At 44.6% G+C, this 19,347-nt stretch overlaps 1 protein-coding gene across 7 annotated transcripts in view; it reads left to right on the top strand.

Annotated features, from left to right (window-relative positions):
• Positions 1 to 19,347, top strand: part of PPARA (peroxisome proliferator activated receptor alpha) — a 101,278-nt gene that overhangs the window by 37,020 nt on the left and 44,911 nt on the right. The window contains exons 1-2 of one of the 7 annotated variants that reach the window (XM_074003540.1): positions 7,264 to 7,486; positions 13,393 to 13,521. The exons of 4 other annotated variants lie outside the window; for them this stretch is intronic. Coding sequence is in view for 1 of the 3 variants with exons in the window: in XM_074003539.1 (XP_073859640.1) it covers positions 7,484 to 7,486 (3 nt within the window). In the remaining 2 variants the exon portion in view is untranslated. Of the gene's footprint in view, positions 1 to 7,263; positions 7,487 to 13,392; positions 13,522 to 19,347 lie in introns of those variants that run through there. 2 more of the 7 variants (XM_045363448.3, XM_074003539.1) reach the window with 2 other exon arrangements.

Raw genomic sequence — 19,347 nt, 5'->3', positions numbered from 1 at the left:
GGAGAGGAAGGTATATCAGAATCTTGGGCATAAACACAAGAAGCCATATCAGAATATCAGGTATGTACCAATGAGATAGATCAGAAGCTCGGGTGTATACACAGCAAGATAGATCAGAATCTCAGATGTATATACAGTGAGATAGATCGGAATTTCAGGTATATACCTAATGAGTCCGAGAGCATGGTGCTGGCATCCGGTTAGGGCCTTCCTGCTGGATCGTGACGTGAAGCAAGGCAAAGAGCCTGTCAGCTCAGGGCTGTCTTCCTCTTCTTATAAAGTTACCAGTCCTATCATGGGGACCCCACCCTGATAATCTTATAATCCTCCCAAAGGTTACCTTCAAATGCTGTCAACATGTGAATTTGGAAACTAAGTTTCCAGCACATGAAATTTGGGGGACACATTCAAAGTACAGCATATATTACACATAACCAGTAGGGTTCATCCCAGGAAATGCCAAATGGCTTGATAATCAAAAATTAATGCAACTCACCATGTTAACAGGATGAAAAAGAAAAACCATATGATCATCTTAGTAGATGCAGAAAAAAGCATTTGATTAAATCCCACATTCTTTTTTTTTTTTTTTTTTTGAGACGGAGTCTCGCTCTGTCGCCCAGGCTGGAGTGCAGCAGCTTGATCTCGGCTCACTACAAGCTCCGCCTTCCAGATTCATGCCATTCTCTTGCCTCAGCCTCCTGATCAGCTAGGACTACAGATGCCCGCCACCACACCCAGATAATTTTCTTTGTATTTTTTTCAGTAGAGTCAGGGTTTCACTGTGTTAGCCAGGACGGTCTCAATCTCCTGACCTCGTGATCTGCCCATCTCGGCCTCCCAAAGTGCTGGGATTATAGGAATGAGCCACTGCGCCCGGCCACCCCACATTCATTTCTTACTTAAGAAAACAACTGGATTTTGACAGAGGTACAAAGGCAATTTGGTAGAGAAAGGACAGTCTTTTCAATAAATGGTGCTGGTGCAATTGATTATCCATGTGCCCCAAATGAACTTAGACCCATGCCTCATGTCGTACACAAAAATTAACTCAAAATAGATCAGAGATCTAAAGGTAAAACGTAAAATTATAAAACTTCTAGAAGAAAACACAGGAGAAAAATCTTTGTGACCTTGGGTTAGGCAAAGATTTTATAGATATGACACCAAGAACACAATCTATGTATAAAGAAAAAAATCAATAAATTGAACTTCATCAAAATGAAACTTTTACGGTTTAAAAGACAGTTTTAGGAGAATGAAAACACAAGTTACACATTGGGAAGAAATACTCGAAAAGCATTTGCCTGATAAAGGTATTGTAGCTGGAAGACAGAAAGAAGTCTCAAAACTCACCTGAAAGAAAATAACCCAGTTTTAAAAATGGGCAAGAGATCTGAACAAACACATCATCAAAGAAGACAGATGAATAGCAAATAAGCATGTGAAAAATTCTCAATGTTATCAGTCATCAGGGCAATGCAGATGAAACCTGCAGTCCCCATGCTAATGTTCTACAACTTACGCAGTGGTGGTATGATACCACTACATGCCAAAATTAGAAAGGTTGACCATACCAAACATTAGCCATGATGTGCAGGAACTAGAACTCTCATCCCTGCTGATAGGAAGGTAAAATGATACAAACACATTGAAAAACAGGTTGGCAGTTTCTTTCTTTCTTTCTTTCTTTCTTTCTTTCTTTCTTTCTTTCTTTCTTTCTTTCTTTCTTTCTTTCTTTCTCTCTCTTTCTCTCTTTCTTTCTTTCCTTCTTTCCTTCTTTCTTTCTTTCTTTCTTTCTTTCTTTCTCTCTCTCTTTCTCTCTTTCTTTCTTTCCTTCTTTCCTTCTTTCTTTCTTTCTTTCTTTCTTTCTTTTTTTCTTTCTTTCTTTCTTTCCCCTTCCTTCCTTCCTTCCCTCCCTCCCTCCTTCCTTCCTTCCTTCCTTCCTTTCGTCACGATCTCAGCTCACTGCAACCTCTGCCTCCCAGTGAAGTAGAAAAATAATAAAGGTAACAATAACATTAATAATAATAGAAATAATGATAGTTTCTTTAATAAGAATGCTGTTTAGGCTCAGACTGAAAGGCTTTAAGTAACCACCCTCGACTGAAGTTAGAGTTAAGAAAGAATATTAATTTTCCTTGTGTGAAACATTAACCTTATCTAACCTCCACATATTTTGTAAATTCTGTAAATTCCTGTTTTTCCCACACAGCTGCAAGTTCACAAGGCAGGTAAGCTTAAGCTGCAAAACATGTTTTTCTTAAGATGTAAGGCATGTCAGAAGAATATCACAAGATGGTAATGGCCTTTATTCTCACTTCTGTATGCTTGCTTCCTGCCTCACATATTTACCACCTCAAGATGCATAAAAGGCACTTGCCTTCTTTGTTTGGTGCTGAGATTTTCTGGATGCAAGTCCACTGAGCCAGTGTACACCTTAACTAAATCCTCCTGAACCCCATCGATCATTCCAGTTCTCTGATTTCCCACTACATTTTCTGGGGGCTCGTCCAGGATTGGAGATGGCAGATTTTCTGTCTGCCTTGCCTGTGGGACTGGAGCCCCAGGTCGAGGGAGGCCTGGGACCCTTGGTACCAACAGGAGGACTTCAGCCCGGAAAGGAGATCGGCTTTCCTGCGTCCTGGTGTCTTTCCCAGACAGCGCAATGGAACCTATAAAGGGGTTGCAGGATGGTTCCAGCAGGGGCTGGGGATGGCGAGAGTAGCTCACCAATTTGGATGACAGAGTTTCACCATGTTGCCTAGACCCAGAGGGGCTGGGGACAGTGAGAGTAGCTAACCGATTCGGATGAAACTTACACCTTAGCCAATGCAGGATGTGAGAATGACTTGCTAAGTTGGTCAGGAAAGAAACCAAAAGTGGCAAGAGTGGCTTGCTGCCTTGACTAAGGATTGGGAACTGGGAGCAGGGAGGGGTATGAAAGAGTGTGAAAGAGATGGTTCTGGGAGGGACCAATACGGGGCGTGACATGGGGAGACAGATCTCTTAGCATGGACTGTGTGCTCTGAGGCAAGTGTGGGATTGACCAGAACTAGGGCATTGCGTACGGCTGACAGGAGCTGCCCCGTGGCTGCAGCAGGCTGTGGCGGGAATAAGGTACTCTCCTAGCTAAGCAGCACCTGAAACTCCCGTAATAGGACCCAGTCTGGTCAGTCTGGAACGAAAGTGAGAGTGAGTGTGCATCACAAAGGGTGGGATGGGAGGAAAAGCATAGAAACTGGAGTGCATGTTAAAGAATTTTAAGAAAGGTTTTGCTGGGGATTATGGAATTAAGTTGTCCCCCCAAAGATTGAGGATTCTGTGTGAAGTGGAATGGCCTTCTTTTAATGTTGGGTGGCCGGCCAACGGGACAATAGATAGGGAAATGATTGGCCATGTATTTAGGGTAGTGACCACAGTTGGAGGACAGCCTGGGCATCCAGATCAGTTCCTATACATCAGTTCCTGGATGATCGCAGTCCAAACATGCCCCAAATGGTTCCAGCCTTGTCTGGCAACTTACTGTAAGACTCTAGTGACCCGAGCCGAACCTAAGGCAGTTAGAGGGACCCCTTCACCAGACACCTCAGGTGGAAAGAAAAAGCCACAGGAAAATTAGGAAAAGCCTGTTCTACTTCACCGGGATCAAGTGATTCTCCTGCCTCAGCCTCCTGAGTAGCTGGGACTACAAGTGTGTACCACCACACCTGGCTAATTTTTTTTTTTAACTTTTAATAGAGATGGGGTTTTGCCACGTTGGCCAGGCTGGTCTCGAACTCCTGACCTCAGATGATCCGCCCACCTCAGCCTCCCAAAGTGCTGGGATTCCAGGCGTGAACCACCATGCCCAGCAGGCAGTTTCTTATAAAGTTAAACAAACGCCTACTGTGAGATCTGGCAATCCTACTCCTAAGTATTTGGCCAAAAAAAAAGAAAGCATATATTCCATACAGAACCTAGTCCTGAATGTCTATAACTGCTTTATTTATAATAGCCCAGACTGGGAAACAATTCAGATGCCATTAATAGGTGAATACATTCTCAAACTGTGGTTATCTATACAATGGAGTATTACTTTGCAATTAAAAGGAATGATAACAACATGGATGAATGCTGAAATAATTGTGAGAAGTGAAAGAAGCCAGGATAAACAAGTATAATACATACTGCTTGATTCTATTTATATAAAACTATTTATATATACAAACTATTCTATTTATATACAAACTAATCTGTAATGACAGGAAGCAGACCACTGACAGTGGGCATGGAGGGGCAAGAGGGAGAGATTAGATGGGCACAGGAGCACTTTGAGGACGGTGGGTCTGTGTACTGTCTTGGCTATGATGGTGGTTTCACAGGTTTATACATATGGCAAAAAAAAATCAAATTGTACACTTTAAATACGTACAGATCATTGTATGCTAGTTACATGTCCATAAAGCTGTTTCTTTTGTTGTTTTATTTTTATTTTCTTTTTTGAGACAGAGTCTCGCTCTGTCGTCCAGGCTGGAGTGCAGTGGCACAATCTCAGCTCACTGCAACCTCTGCCTCCTGGGTTCAAGTGATTCTCGTGCCTCAGCCTACCAAGTAGCTGAGACTACAAGCATACGCCACCATGCCCAGCTAATTTTTGTATTTTTAGTAAAGATGGGATTTCGCCATGATGGCCAGGCTGGTCTCGAACTCCTGACCTCAGGTGATCCACCCACCTTGGCCTCCCAAAGTGTTGGGATTACAGGCATGAGCCACCACACTGGGCCCATAAAGCTGTTTTTTAAATGAAAAAAAGTTGGCTTGGAATAAGCACTAGAACTGGGGCCTTGGCTCTGAGATCCTCATCTGAGGATCCAGACTCTGGTGCCCCAATGCGGCGATGCTTACAGAAATGACTCCATCTGCTAAATGAGTAGACAGGTAATTCTCCACTGAACACACACTCGTTTAGCAGCATGAGCAGCAAGAGTTCAGGAAATCCTCATATTTCAATTTGTCATTAGTTTAAACTTCTAGTCTTTGCTTTAAAAACACATTAGAATAATACTACATTTTCCCTCATCTCTAAACTTTACTAAAGACTCCAACAGAGAGTTATATTCACTGAGAGGAGCATCTACTCAACACAGATAAACTGGGAAGGAAAAACAACAACTTGTGGGTAATTCAGAATCTGGATTATCCTGTCAGGCGCAATGGTTCATGCCTGTGGTCCCAGCACTTTGGGGGGCCAAGGAGGGCAGATCACTTGAGTTCATGAGTTTGAGACCAGCCTGGGCAACACAGTGAAACCCTGTCTATACAAAAAATAGAAAAATTAGCTGGGCGTGGTAGTGTGTGCCTGTAGTCCCAGTTACCCAGGAGGCTGAGGTGGGAGGATCACCTGAGCCTGGGAGGTCAATATTGCATTGAGCTGTGATTGCACCACGGCCCTCCAGCCTGAGTGAAAGAGTGAAACCCTGTCTCAAAAAAAAAAAAAAAAAAAAAAAAGCTAAATTATCAAATGTCTAGATCACTGATGGTTGGATGTAAAGTTGAGAAATGTGAGAAATGTTCACACTGGGAGATGACACACAGTAAACCACACAGAGGATTATAACGTGGTAGTTAGAAGCAGAAACTAGAGGCTTGCTGCCTGAGGTCAAAACCTGGTTCCAGTGGTTCTGTGCCCCAGGGCATGTTGTGGTAACCTGTCTGTGCTTCAGTTTTCTCATCTGTAAAGTAAACATAATGGTAATGCCTGCCTCATGGGGTTGCTGTTACCAGGAAGTGAGTTAATGCGCATTAGGTGCTTATTTATGACAGTTCCTGGCATATGATAAGGGCTCAAAAAGTGTTAGCTGGCACCACTATCATTATCAATATCTCTAATTTATTGCAGGGTTGGATCTGAAAAATGGCTGATGATGATTTGATGATGACTTCCTTGTTATAAACCAATAATATTGCAGTGCAAATTAAATACAAGCAACCTGTAACACACCACTGCAAGTTGGATGTCTAGAAAAGGTGCCATGAGTTACCTACTAAAACATCATAAGAAACCATGTTCACCAATAATTACCACAATAGGAGAGAAGTACCGAGTACCATGGGGAGACAGAGTCCAGAATCTCAGAGAGAGACACAGTTACCTTTTAGTTACACTAATGGGGAAAGCAGGAGCTTTGCTACCCTTGCACCTGATGGAGGGCCTCTCTGAATATCGGTCTATGGGGTCAGAAGCCAGTTTCCTCTCAGATTTAGAAGGTTTCCAACTGTTGTCTTTCACTTCCCATGTTGCTGTTGGGAAATCCAAAAGTATTCTATTCGGCTAGGCACGGTGGCTCTCACCTGTAATCTCAGCAATTTGGGAGGCCGAGGCAGGTGGGTTACCTGAGGTCAGGAGTTTGAGACCAGCCTGGCCAATATGGTGAAACCCCTTCTCTACAAAAAATACAAAAATTAGCCAGGTGTGGTGGTGCATGCCTGTAGTCCCAGCTACTGGGGAGGCTGAGGCATGAGAATTGCTTGAACCTGAGAGGCGGAGGTTGCAATGAGCTGAGATTATGTCACCGTACTCCAGCCTAAGTGACAGCAAGACTCCATCTCAAAAAAAAAAAAAAAAAAAAAGTTTTCTATTGGATCCTTTGTGTGCAACATGTTTTTCCCTCTCAGAAAGCTTGTAGGATCTTCTCTTTGTCTCCAGCATCGTCTGGAATTTCCCAGTGAGTGACCATCTGTGTGTGTGTATTCATTCATTCTGTTGAGCCCCTGGTGGGCCCTTGCAACCTGGAAATTCATGCCCATCGTTTCTGAGAAATTATCTTGAATGCATTGGTTGGTGGTTTCCCCTGCTCCGTGTTCTTGCTTCCTGCTCTTTGGAGCTCTTGTTACTTGGATGAGTTTGCCTCCTGGACTGGTCCTCTCTTACTTCTCTTGCTTCTCCCATGTTCCATTTGTTTTCACTCTACTTTCTGTGAGATCGGGGCCATTATCTTCCAACCCTTCTATTAGGTTTGCAATTGGTTTTGTAATCCCCTAGAAAAGTTCTTGTTCTCTGAATGTCTCTTTTGATAGCATACTGTTCCTTTTTCATGAGTGCAGTATGAGTACATGAGTCATGAGTACATGAGTCATGAGTACATGACTCTCATCAGAGCGTGCTAATGTCTCCCATTTCTCGTAACTTTCTAGAGTGAGGACCATTTGAACTTGGAGTGCCCTCATTTTAAAACTCTGTGGTTGACCCTGTTCCCCTCTTTTGTTGCTGCTTTTCACCAGACTTTGAAGAAGCCGAAGTACGTTCAGAACTTGTCTGCTCTGGCAAAAGACGATACTGTTGGCTTAATCTAAAAACTGAACAAGAAAGCTCAAGGAGAGAGGTTTAAAAATATACCATCTCTGGCCAGGCGCGGTGGCTCACATCTGTAATTCCGGCACTTTGGGAGGCTGAGGCGGGTGGATCACCTGAGGTCAGCAGTTCAAGACCAGCCTAACCAACATGGTAAAACCCCGTCTCTACTAAAAATACAAAAATCAGCCAGGTATGGTGGTGGCTGCCTGTAATGCCAGCTACTTGGGAGGCTGAGGCAGGAGAATCACTTGAACCCAGGAGGCAGAGGTTGCAGTAAGCTGAGATCATGCCACTACACTACAGCCTGGGCAACAAAGTGTGTCTCCGTCTCACAAAAAAAAAAAAAAAAAAAAAAGTATATCTATCTATCTATCTATCTATCTATCTATCTATCTATCTATCTCCATCTCTTATTCCTGAAACCATAAAACAAAACTAACCTTCAGCATATAGGACTATTGCAGAAGGGATTATCTTTCTACTTGGTTGGTTCCTCTTGGTCTTGAGGAAATTTTGACTTCCTTGAGTTGGTCCCTAGAAGTTAAAGGGAAAGGGCCTTTTCTCTTTCCTTTAAAACCAATGTGGCATATTTGTTGAGAATTTAGATACCACAGGATTGACAGTGTAGACTTACATTCGTAGACCGGATGCCATCGACCAACCTTGAATAATTTGCAGCACATTGCATCATTTTGTTTTAAGTAATACGAAGTCCTTGACATGTCCCAGACATTGTCTTGATTACTTGTGAGGTCTCACATAAGTCTAATTTTCCCCTTCCTCTGCGCTTTCTGGTTCAGCTCAATTTATTCAAGGGTGTATTTGTGTAACACACTTGAATAAGGTGTGGTCCTGCCTTTGTAGATGTTATAGTTTAAGAAGACCAGCTGGACAGGGAGAAGAGTGTGATTCAAGGATGAAGGCGTGGGCTGGGGGCTGGGAGAGCAAGGAGGGAGGAAGGAGCAGCACCATGTGCCCATTACTCTATAGACATCTCGAACCACCTGGCCATGTAGCTGTCATTAACCTTAGTTTACAGTTATTGAAACTGAGGTTCAGCCGGGTGTAGTGGCTCACGCCTGAACCCAGGAGGTGGAGGTTTCAGTGAGCCGAGATCACGCCACTGCACTCCAGGGTAGGCGAGAGAGCAAGACTCTGTCTCAAAAAAAAAAAAAAAAAAAAAAAAAGAAAGAAAGAAAAAAAAAGAAAAAAGAAAGAAACTGAGGTTCAAAGAAATGTACAGTGCTTTCCCCCTTATCCAAGGAGGATACATTCTAAGTCCCCACAGTGGATACCTGAAGCCTCAGATAGTATCAAACCCTATATATGCTATGTTTTTCCCTATATATGCATACCTATGATAAAGTTAATCTATAAATTAGGCACAGTAGGAGACTAACAACAATGATAATAAAATAGAACAATTATAACATACACTGTAACAAAAGGGTATCTTCCTCTCTCTCTCTCAGAATATCTTATTGTACTGTACTGGGGGTAACTAAAACCAAGGAAAGTGAAATCATGGATAAGGGATATCTACTGTATATGCTGGAGTTTTCAAGGTCATAGCACTGCCTTCCCCCGAGGTTGGCCTTGCAGCCTCTCTAGGCACTGCTGCTGCTGCTGCTGCTAAGAACTCCTATGAGGTGAACACTGTGAGCATCATCATTGCTTCTCAGCAGAAAAGACCCGGCTTACAGAGGCCAAGCCTTAGGTACCTTAAACACCTGTTTAAAGCTGAACTCATGGCCAGGTGCAGTGGCTCATGCCTGTAATCCCTTCTCTCCAAGCTCAAAACCTGCCCTCCTTCTCTTTATATTCCGAATTTCGTAGGTACCACCTCCTCTGCCCAGTGACCCAAGCCAGAGCATACATTCATCCTAGACTCTGTCCCAGGTCCCTGGTCCAGGCAGCTGCCAGTTGTCAGGGTCAGCTCTTCATCTCGCAGTCCTCCTGCCTCTTGTGTCAGTCCCCAGGGCTGTCATCATCTCTTATTGGGACAGTTACAACAGCCCCGTAAGGAGTTTTGCTGCTTCTAATCTTGTTCCCTTTGAGTCTGGATTCCTCCTTGCCATCCAGACAATCCTGATGCAAATCTGATCACGTCACACTTCCCCTCAATAGTTTTCCGTGGCTCCTCATTGTTTTAGGATGAAATTGAAACTCCTAAACATGGGGATTAACAGCGCACCATGATTGGCACTGCTGGCCTCTCCTACCTCTGCAGACTCACCTCTTGCCACTTCTCCCTTGAGGTGGATCAAAAATGATCACAAGTTCTTTGAGGCTCTTCCCATCAAGAGGTAGAGTTTGTTTCCCCACCCCTTGGATCTGGGCTTGCCTTGTGACTTGCTTTGACTCAGAGAATGTAACAGAAAGGACACTGCCTAACTTACAAATGAGGTCTACCTTAAGAGACCTTGCAGATTCCACATTCACCCTCTTGGAATGCTGCCACCATCTGAGAAGCCTGAGGTGGCCTCTGTGAGGATGAAAGACTTCACGGTGAGAAGTGCCTAACCAGCAGCCTGGCACCAGCCACCAGGCATATGGCTGAGGCCATCCAGCCATAGCTGAGCCACCAAATGACCACAGCTATGTGAATTATCCCAGGTCAGACCAGCAGAAGAGCCACCTGGCTGAGCTCAGCCGAATTTGCTGACCCACAGAATTGTGAACAAATAAAATGGTTGTAGTTATAAGCCATTAAGTTTCAGAGTTTGTTACACAGTAACATGTAACTGATATAACTCTTGGAGCCAGTTGTCCAGCCATTTTCAACCACTTATTCAATGATGTTTGGGGTCATATATGCAGATGTGCTGTTCCCTTTTCCTTGAAATGGTCGTTTCTCTCCTTTCTGTTGGGTTTTCCTATGGAATATCTAGTCAGCCTTTAGGATTCATCTTGGGTGTCCCTTCCTGTATGTAGGCTCCCTGGCCCTCCAGGATTCCCCTAGTAACAGCCCTCATCACGCTGCCTTTGCAACCATTTGCTTATTTGTACCTCTCACCTACTAGTTGGGCAAGTTACTCACCTCTGTCAACCTCTGCATTTTTCTTCTCTATAAATGGGACCAATAATACCTACCCTGCCCTGGCATGGATAGATTAAAGAAAAAAAAATACATGCAGCTGCCATTGAGGGCCTGGCCCAAGTGCGATGTTCAATAATATTATTTCTCCTTGTTTTCTTTCCTGTGCCAGTGCCACACCCCCCTGTCCCCATGCACTGGGGCTTGCATCCCTCAAAGCTAAGATTGCCTGTCTGTGGTCTCCAGTGTTAAGCACAGTCGTTAGCTCAGGTGCGTGCTCATGTGTTGCATGAAGTTCAAGCCTCAACCCTATAAAGTTGGCCTGCCATGTATCTGATATATTTCTGCTAAAACCCATTAGGCCTTCCTTGTTCTGAAATGTCATCGTTAGTTGTGTGTCACTTCAGTTTTGTAACTGGACAGGCCACTGCGTCCGGGCTGCTTCCTCGTCATCTGGCTGCTAAATGTTTCAACCTTACCCGCCTTGCTGTGTGTCCCATCCTGTATCAGGTTAGCGCTCTTGAGTGGTGAATACGAATTTCATTTTAGTTGACTTTTTATTCTTGTGGCAGGCCTCTCGGCTTACTCAAATTTGATTGCAACAGACACAAAATGTGTCCAAACTTGCAGCTTTTCTTCTCTTATTTTGATATCACCATCCACAAAGGTAAGATATTTTAAAACAACTACAAACTTTCTGAAAATTATAATGAAGTGCTGGGTTTTAAATGGAAGTCATGTAGTGTGAACTTCGTGTAAAGTCTGTAGGGAGTTTTCTTGGAAATGACTGGGAATATTCTTTTTGCACCTTTGAAGATAAAGGTGGAGGAGCTCACAGCTCTTGTGCCATGTTGGGCTTGTCACTCTTTTTTACGTGCCAAATTCCTTTGATTACAAAATTTTAAGTTTAATGCTTTAGGTATTGTTGGGCAATATCTAGATGTGTCTAGTTAAATGTAGGTGATATGCAAACTCTTTATGATGCATTTGATTTAAATTCATTAAGATAGAATGTCTTTACCACCGTTATAGCCTGGGCCTTTTCCTTCTGTTTTAAATGTGTTTCCGTAGGCATTTTCTATACTGACTTTGTTAACGTGTTAATCACTGGGCACTGATAATGATTAATCTATTTCTTTCTTTCTTTTTCTTTTTTTTTTTTTTTTGAGACAGAGTTTTGCTCTGTCACCAGGCTGGAGTGTAGTGGCACAATCTCAGCTCACTGCAACCTCTGCCTCCCGGGTTCAAGCGATTCTCCTGCCTCAGCCTCCCAAGTAGCTAAGTACTACAGGCACATGCCACCACACCCAGCTAATTTTTGTATTTTTAATAGAGATGGGGTTTCACCTTGTTGGCCAGGATGGTCTCAATCCCTTGACCTTGTGATCCGCCCGCTCAGCCTCCCAAAGTGCTGGGATTACAGGCAGAGCCATGGCACCTGGCCGTGTTAATCTATTTCTGTGAACCGATGCTAGGTGAACGTACAGAGGGCTTTCTAGCTTCTGTGTTTGTTTATTCTGAAATGTTATTTTAAATCTTAGCCCAACAAATTTAGCTAAAAGACTCCTAGATGTTAAATATGATATTCAAAAACTATAAAGACTTAGAATTGGTGGGAAAGAGAAAAATCTGTTGTCTGATAGTCACCTGCCACAGCAACGCTACTGCTTTGAGAAGACTTCCATCCTTTGCCCTGAAAGTGCTCCATGAAGTTGGATCAGACCTCATTTAGCAAAGGAAGATGTAAATAGATTTCTGTAGTGTGGCATTATTAAGCATATTAAGTGGTTACAATACAGTAAATTAGAGTGAGTAGTACAGAGGCATAAGCAGTCAAAAAAGTGAAAGTCTAATGTTTGTAACTATTGTTCTGGAGGCTTTTGTGTCAAATATAAGTTCCAGGCTGGGTATGATGGCTCACACCAGTAATCCCAACACTTAGAGGCCAAGCCGGGTGGATCACTTGAGCCCAGGATTTCGAGACCAGGCTGGGCAACATAGCGAAACCTATCTCTACAAAAAATACAAAAATTAGCTGGAGGTGGTGTTAGCGCCTGTAGTCCAAGCCACTTGGGAGCCTGAGGTGAGAGGATCACCTGAGCCTGGGAGATCAATGCTGCAGTGAGCCATGATCTTGCCATTGCACTCCAGCCTGAGTGACAGAGAGAGACTGTCTCAAAAATAAAAAAGTTATGAGTGTGAAAATTCAAGCTCAATTCCATTTGTTGGTTGTCTTGAGTGTCTGATCACATAGAATATAAAGATGTTTTGATAGTTGGGACAGTATTCAACTACCTGCTATTTAATACGTTATTTCAGAAAATATTTACAAAGGGGGCCGGGCATGGTGGCTCATGCCTGTAATCCCAGCACTTTGGGAGGCTGAGGTGGGCAGATCACCTGAGGTCAGGAGTTCAAAACCAGCCTGGCCAAACATGGCCAAACCACATCTCTACTAAAAATACAAAAAATTAGCCGGACATGGTGGTGTGTGCCTGTAGTCTAGCTACTCAGGAGGCTGAGGCAGGAGAATCACTTGAACCCGGGAGGCGTGAGGTTTCAGTGAGCCGAGATCGTGCCACTGCACTCCAGCCTGGGTGACAGAGTGAGACTGCATCTAAAAAACAACAACAACAAGAAAATATTTCCAAAGGACCTTCTGGATCCAAGAACTCCATGTCCAATAGAGGGGTGCACACGTGGGTGAGACACAGCAGCTGCCCTCCGGGAGCCCACAGCGGAGGGGTCCCTTCAGGCTTCTTTTATTCCAAGCAAGTGGCAAAACCACATTACTCTTAATACGAACCACTTCCTTTTAGCACAGGACACTTCCCAAGCTCTGCAACTGTTGCTCCTGAGGAAGGGAGTAAAACTGATAATCTGTTCCTCCCTATTGTATTCAGAGGGTTTTTTTTTTCCCCTTTTGCTGGCTGTGTTTTCCTGTCCCTATGATGATTATAATTCACTCTGCAAATTGGATCACCTTTCCCATGCAGAATCCCTTTGAGTTCTCTTCTAGATATCCATTACATTTTTGTAGTCTTTGGACACACTATGTGTGCCGCTTTGCCCTCTGGGTGACAAGGCTGTGGCTGCGGAGACAGAGCCGAGGTGAATTCTCACGGACTGTCACCAGGTTACTCCTGGAGTAAGTAATTCCCGAGAGCTCCTTCTGTGCCGATCGTTAGAAATAGATATTGAGGCCAGGTGCGGTGGCTCATGCCTGTAAACCCAGCACTTTGGGAGGCTGAGGTGGGCAGATCATGAAGTCAAGAGATCGAGACCATCCTGGCCAACACGGTGAAACCTTGTCTCTACTAAAAATACAAAAATTGGCCGGGCATGGTGGCTCACGTCTGTAATCCCAGCACTTTGGGAGGCCAAGGCGAGCGGATCATGAGATCAGGAGATTGAGACCATCCTGGCTAACACGGTGAAACCCCATCTCTACTAAAAAATAGAAAAAATTAGCTGGGCATGGTGGTGGACGCCTGTAGTCCCAGCTACTCAGGAGGCTGAGGCAGAAGAATGGTGTGAACTGGAAAGGCAGAGCTTGCAGTGAGCCAAGATCGTGCCACTGCACTCCAGCCTGGGCGACAGAGTGAGACCCCGTCTCAAAAAAAAAAAAATTAGCCGGGTGTGGTGGCACGCGCCAGTAGTCCCAGCTACTCAGGAGGCTGAGGCAGCAGAATCACTTGTACCCATGAAATGGCAACAGAATCACTTGAACCCGAGTGAGCCGAGATCATGCCACTGCACTCCAGCCTGGCAACAGAACGAGACTCCATCTCAAAAGCAAAAAAAGAGAGAAATAGATATTGAACACCTGCTACATAGCAGGGATTGTGCTAGAAGTATGGATGCAAAGATTAGGCAAATACATTCCCTTGCCTCACAAAGCGTACAGTCTAGTAGGAGAGACAGGCATGTAAAAAGTTTCAACAGCACAGATAATCAGGACTACACCAGAATTGGGCCCAAGATGCTGTGGGAATCTAGAGGTGAAAGGGTTTCATGAAAGAGGAGCTTCTTCTCCCATTTATAACTCATTTTAGCCTAATCTTCCAAACAGTCATGCATCTAAGAGCTGGTGATACAGAAAATACCTTGGTGTTAGTTATGAGTTACTGTTAGAATCCTTCCAGTGTTTGCACCTGTCCTGTGCTCAGGTAACATAAAACAGTGATATAATTTGATGTCTACTTCTTCTTGTATTTGTCTATTTTTAAATGTTCTACAATTTTCATATACTCTGTTTCATAGTTCTCAAAGGAATATTTTGATTGATAAATGTTTAGTTAGTAAGACCTAAAAATAGAATCTCAGTAGTTGGAGCTTATGATATATACAAGATGCAGCTCTAACATTTAAATTGGAAGGGAAATATCCAAAAGATATCTGCCCTCCTATGTTTGTTGCAACACTGTTTACAATAGCTAAGATTTGGAAGCAACCTAAGTGTCCATCACCAGACAAATAGATAAAGAAAATGTGATATATATACACAATGTGGTACTATTCAGCCGTAAAAACGAGTGAGATCCTGTCATTTACAACAATATGGGTGGAACTGGAGATCATTATGTTCAGTGAAATAAGCCAGGCACAGAAAGACAAACTTCACATGTTCTCACTTATTTGTGGGCTCTAAAAATCAAATCGGTCCAGGGGCTGGAAAGGGTGGTGAGGGGTTAGGGGGCAGTGAAGATGGTATGAAAAATAGGTAATAGGTATGAAAAACTAGAAAGAATGAATAAGACCCACTAGGTTTTTGTTGTTGTTGTTGTTGTTTTGAGAGAGAGTCTCACTCTGTCGCCCAGGTTGGAGCACAGTGGCATGATCTCGGTTCACTGCAACCTCCGCCTCCTGGGTTCAAGTGATTCTCCTGCCTCAGCCTCTCGAATAGCTGGGATTATAGGCACGCGCCACCATACCCGGCTAATGTTTGTATTTTTAGTAGAGACCGGGTTTCACCATGTTGACCAGACTGGTCTCGAACTCCTGACCTCAAGTGATCCACCTGCCTTGGCCTCCCAAAGTGTTCAGATTACAGGCATGAGCCACTGTGCCTGGCCACTATTTGATAGCATAATAAGGTGACTATAGTCAATAATAACTTAATTGTATATTTTTAAATAAAAAGTGTAATTGGATTGTTTGTAACTGAAAGGATCAATGCCTGAGGGCACGGCTACCCCATTCCCCATGACGTGCTTAGTTCACATTACATGCCTATACTAAAACATCTCATGTACCCCATACATATATACACCTAGTATGTACCACAAATATTTTAAATAGTTTTTAAAATAAAAAATAAATTGTAAGGGAAAGAAAATTATGAATTTAGAAATGTAAAAGGTCTCAGGTAAGGAAGGCATGAGAGGATCAGGCAGAACCTTCCATCATTGCTGGGACGAGAAGAGAAGCCCTACCTTTTCCCAACACCCTATCCACTCCACCTGTCCCTCACCCCTCAGCTTATGTGAGACTCTATCTGTGCTATGAAACTGAAGATCTAATTCAGTGCTGTTTGCATTGTCTTGCCTCCTGGACCAGGGTTTGCAGTTGTTGAGAAAAGAGATGGTTGGTTATGTCTTGATCCCCCGCCCCCGCCTCCCCTTGAGCATTTGGGGCACAGGACACAGGAACCGGCCAGCCTGGTTCACTCTTGTAGATGAGCTGGGCAGTGGCCTGTCATGTGGGTAATAGGAAGGGGTGGGGACTTCCCCGGGATATTCTGCTCCTGATCAGAAGCTCCAGTGGTGTCGGAGGAGCATGCTGGGAGGGTGTGCAGGGTGGGGCAGGTGCCCGTTTGGCCTCTGCTATCTATCTGGGGAGTTTGGCCTCTGCTATCTATCTGGGGAATGCATCCAAACGCAACTGTTCCTTATCTGCTCTTGTTGGGAGCAAGGAAGGGCCAATTTGTTCAATGATCTGTACAAAGCCAGTCCCTCTGGCCAGAGTTGCTTCACTCTATATAGAGATTGTACCTTGGTTAGCTCTTCATTCATGGCAAGACCAGTGTTTCTCTAAATTAATCCCAGGTATTGTTTAAAAGCAACTAAAAATGACGAAATTGTGAAACTTTGAAACTCCCTGAATGTAATGACAAGGAAACTAACATTGTTATATTGGTTGATGCTCCTGGCCAGAAGAGAGAATATTAGCAGGGATAAAAGGGATAGGCCACACGCATTTTCCACCCCAGTGCTGAGAACACGATGGGGGAAAAAGGGAGGTGGCCACAGCCCACACAGTCTCTGCCAAGCTACTTTCTTTTTTTTTTTTTTTGAGACAGAGTCTTGCTCTGTCACCCAGGCTGGAGTGCAAAAGTGTGATCTCAGCTCATTGCAACCTCCACCTCCCAGGTTCAAGCGATTCTCCTGCCTCAGCCTCCAGAGTAGCTGGGATTACAGGCACCTGCCACCAAGCGCAGCTAATTTGTTTGTATTTTTAGTAGAGATGGGGTTTCACCATGTTGGCCAGGCTGGTTTCAAACTCCTGACCTTAAGTGATCTGCCCACCTCAGCCTTCCAAAGTGCTGGGATTACAGGCATGAGCCACCATGCCCAGCCCCAGCTACTTTCTTTCTATTGGAATGAACTTCATGGTTAATAGTCAGTTAGTGACTGCAACTTTTGAACTTTTTGTTCATAGTGAAAAACATTTTAAGTAATGCTTACCCCATTATGTTTCTTGCCATTTGAAAAAAAAATCTCCCTTCAGACAGAATGCAGAATAAAATACGACAGAAAATCTGTACAGATTCACAACCTGATTTAAGTTAATAGGTTATAGAGAAAGAAAGTCTTCTAAACCCTATGAAAGGTTAACAGTTCTCTGTTATTTTTCCCTGTGTGCTATTTGATGATTTCCCTGTGAACTCTGATGATTTATTGCCAGAATTCCAAACATAAGATGTGAATTTCACAAAAATGGATGAAAGGTATCTATTTTTCATTGGTAGAGGAAGCCAAAGCATCCCTTCTTCACCGCACTAAAAGCTGTTGTTTACATTAAGCAAACCTCAGATGTGAACGTATTTTTACGCAAATGCATTTAATGGATTAATATTGTCTTTGGGACAGTATTCTTCACTCCATCTGGAGAGTCTGGCGTTCCGTAATCACCATGTGATGACGGCTGCCCTGACAGTGGCTGGTGGCAGCACATGCCCCCTGAGCCTCTCCGTGATGTGATCTGTGGGCATCATGTGACCATTTTCAGAAGGGAAGATAGTTCTGGAAGCTAAAGGTCACCTAGTCAGCCTCGTTGGGCGATTGATGACTCAGCTGGGTTCAGGGAGGTGGACCCAAGGCAGAGCCTCTACAAGGCAGTGGTGGGCAGGGCGGTTCAGGCAGGTGGCACCTGGGCAAAGGTGCAGACGTGAAATCCTGAAAGCAATTCTCGGTGCTGCTGGGTTTCCAGGAGGTAGAAGAATGGTGACAAGTGCACCATCAGGTAGGGACAGATATGGAAGGGCTGGAACAGTGTGCTCAGGAGACTGAGCTTCAATCTGGAGGTCCCAGGAAGTGGTTTAAGATGTTTCAGCGAGAGCATGATACAGACCAACCTGGGAAGAACCGCTGCTTTGTCACTGTACCCCTATGGAAATGCTGTTCGCTTTGCTAGTTGAAACAGCCCACTATTGTCTGAGACTCACCCAGTTAGATTTATTTGGACTCCACAAAGTATTCTTGACCATACCATCACAATCGAGGACCCCCTGCATGAGCTGCCTTCATGGCTACAGGGAGAGCACACCCAAGTGGATGTCACACCCAGCACACATGCCACCGGCTTGGCCCTGCTCCCTGCGCCCCATGGGCAGCCTGAGCCACACTGGCTGCCTGTTGTTCCTGGAGTGTGCCAGCATGTTTCAATCCTGGCTGGAGCCTTTGCACTTGGTGTTCTCTTTGCTGGAACATTCTCCCCCAAGACATTTACACAGCTTGCCCCCTCATTCCCTGAGGTTATCTCCTGCCCCCTAATCAGTGTGAACTTCCCTGGCCTCACCCCGGACACTCCACATGTGCATTCATTTCTTTGTTCACCGTCTGTGTCCCAGTTACAAGGGAGGCTCCCTGAGAGCAGGGATCTGGTTTTTGTTTGTTGTTGTTGTCGTCGTCGTTTTGAGGTGGAGTCTCACTCTGTCGCCCAGGCTGGAGTGCAGTGGTGCAATCTCAGCTCACCGCAACCTCCACCTCCCATGTTCAAGGGATTCTCCTGCCTCAGCCTCCTGAGTAGCTGGAATTACAGGCACCCGCCACCAAGTCGGGCTAATTTTTGTATTTTTAGTAGAGATGGGGTTTCTTTTTTTTTTTTTTTTTTTGAGACGGAGTCTCGCTCTGTCGCCCAGGCTGGAGTGCAGTGGCCGGATCTCAGCTCACTGCAAGCTCCGCCTCCGGGTTCGGGCCATTCTCCTGTCTCAGCCTCCTGAGTAGCTGGGACTACAGGCGCCCGCCACCTCGCCCGGCTAGTTTTTTTTGTATTTTTTAGTAGAGACGGGGTTTCACCGTGTTAGCCAGGATGGTCTCGATCTCCTGACCTAGTGATCCGCCCGTGTCGGCCTCCCAAAGTGCTGGGATTACAGGCTTGAGCCACCGTGCCTGGCGAGATGGGGTTTCATTGTGTTGGTCAGGCTGCTCTCCAACTCCTGACCTCGTGATCCGCCTGCCTCGGCCTCCCAAAGTGCTGGGATTACAGGCATGAGCCACCGCACCCGGCCCTGTTTTTTTTTTTTTTTTTTTTTTTTTTTTGTTTATTGGTTTGTTTGTTTTTGAGACACAGTCTCACTCTGTTGTCCAGGCTAGAGTGTGATGGCACGATCTTGGCTCACTGCAACCTCCACCTCCCAGGTTCAAGCGATTCTCCTGCCTCAGCCTCCTGAGTAGCTGGAATTACAGGCGCCTGCCACCACACCTAGCTAATTTTTGTATTTTTAGTAGAGACGGGCTTTCGCCATGTTGGC

This window comes from Macaca fascicularis, chromosome 10, assembly GCF_037993035.2.
Source record: "Macaca fascicularis isolate 582-1 chromosome 10, T2T-MFA8v1.1".
NCBI classification, from domain to species: domain Eukaryota; kingdom Metazoa; phylum Chordata; class Mammalia; order Primates; family Cercopithecidae; genus Macaca; species Macaca fascicularis.
The sequence above is the reverse complement of the archived record's forward strand: the minus strand, read 5'-3'. Positions and strand labels throughout refer to the sequence as shown.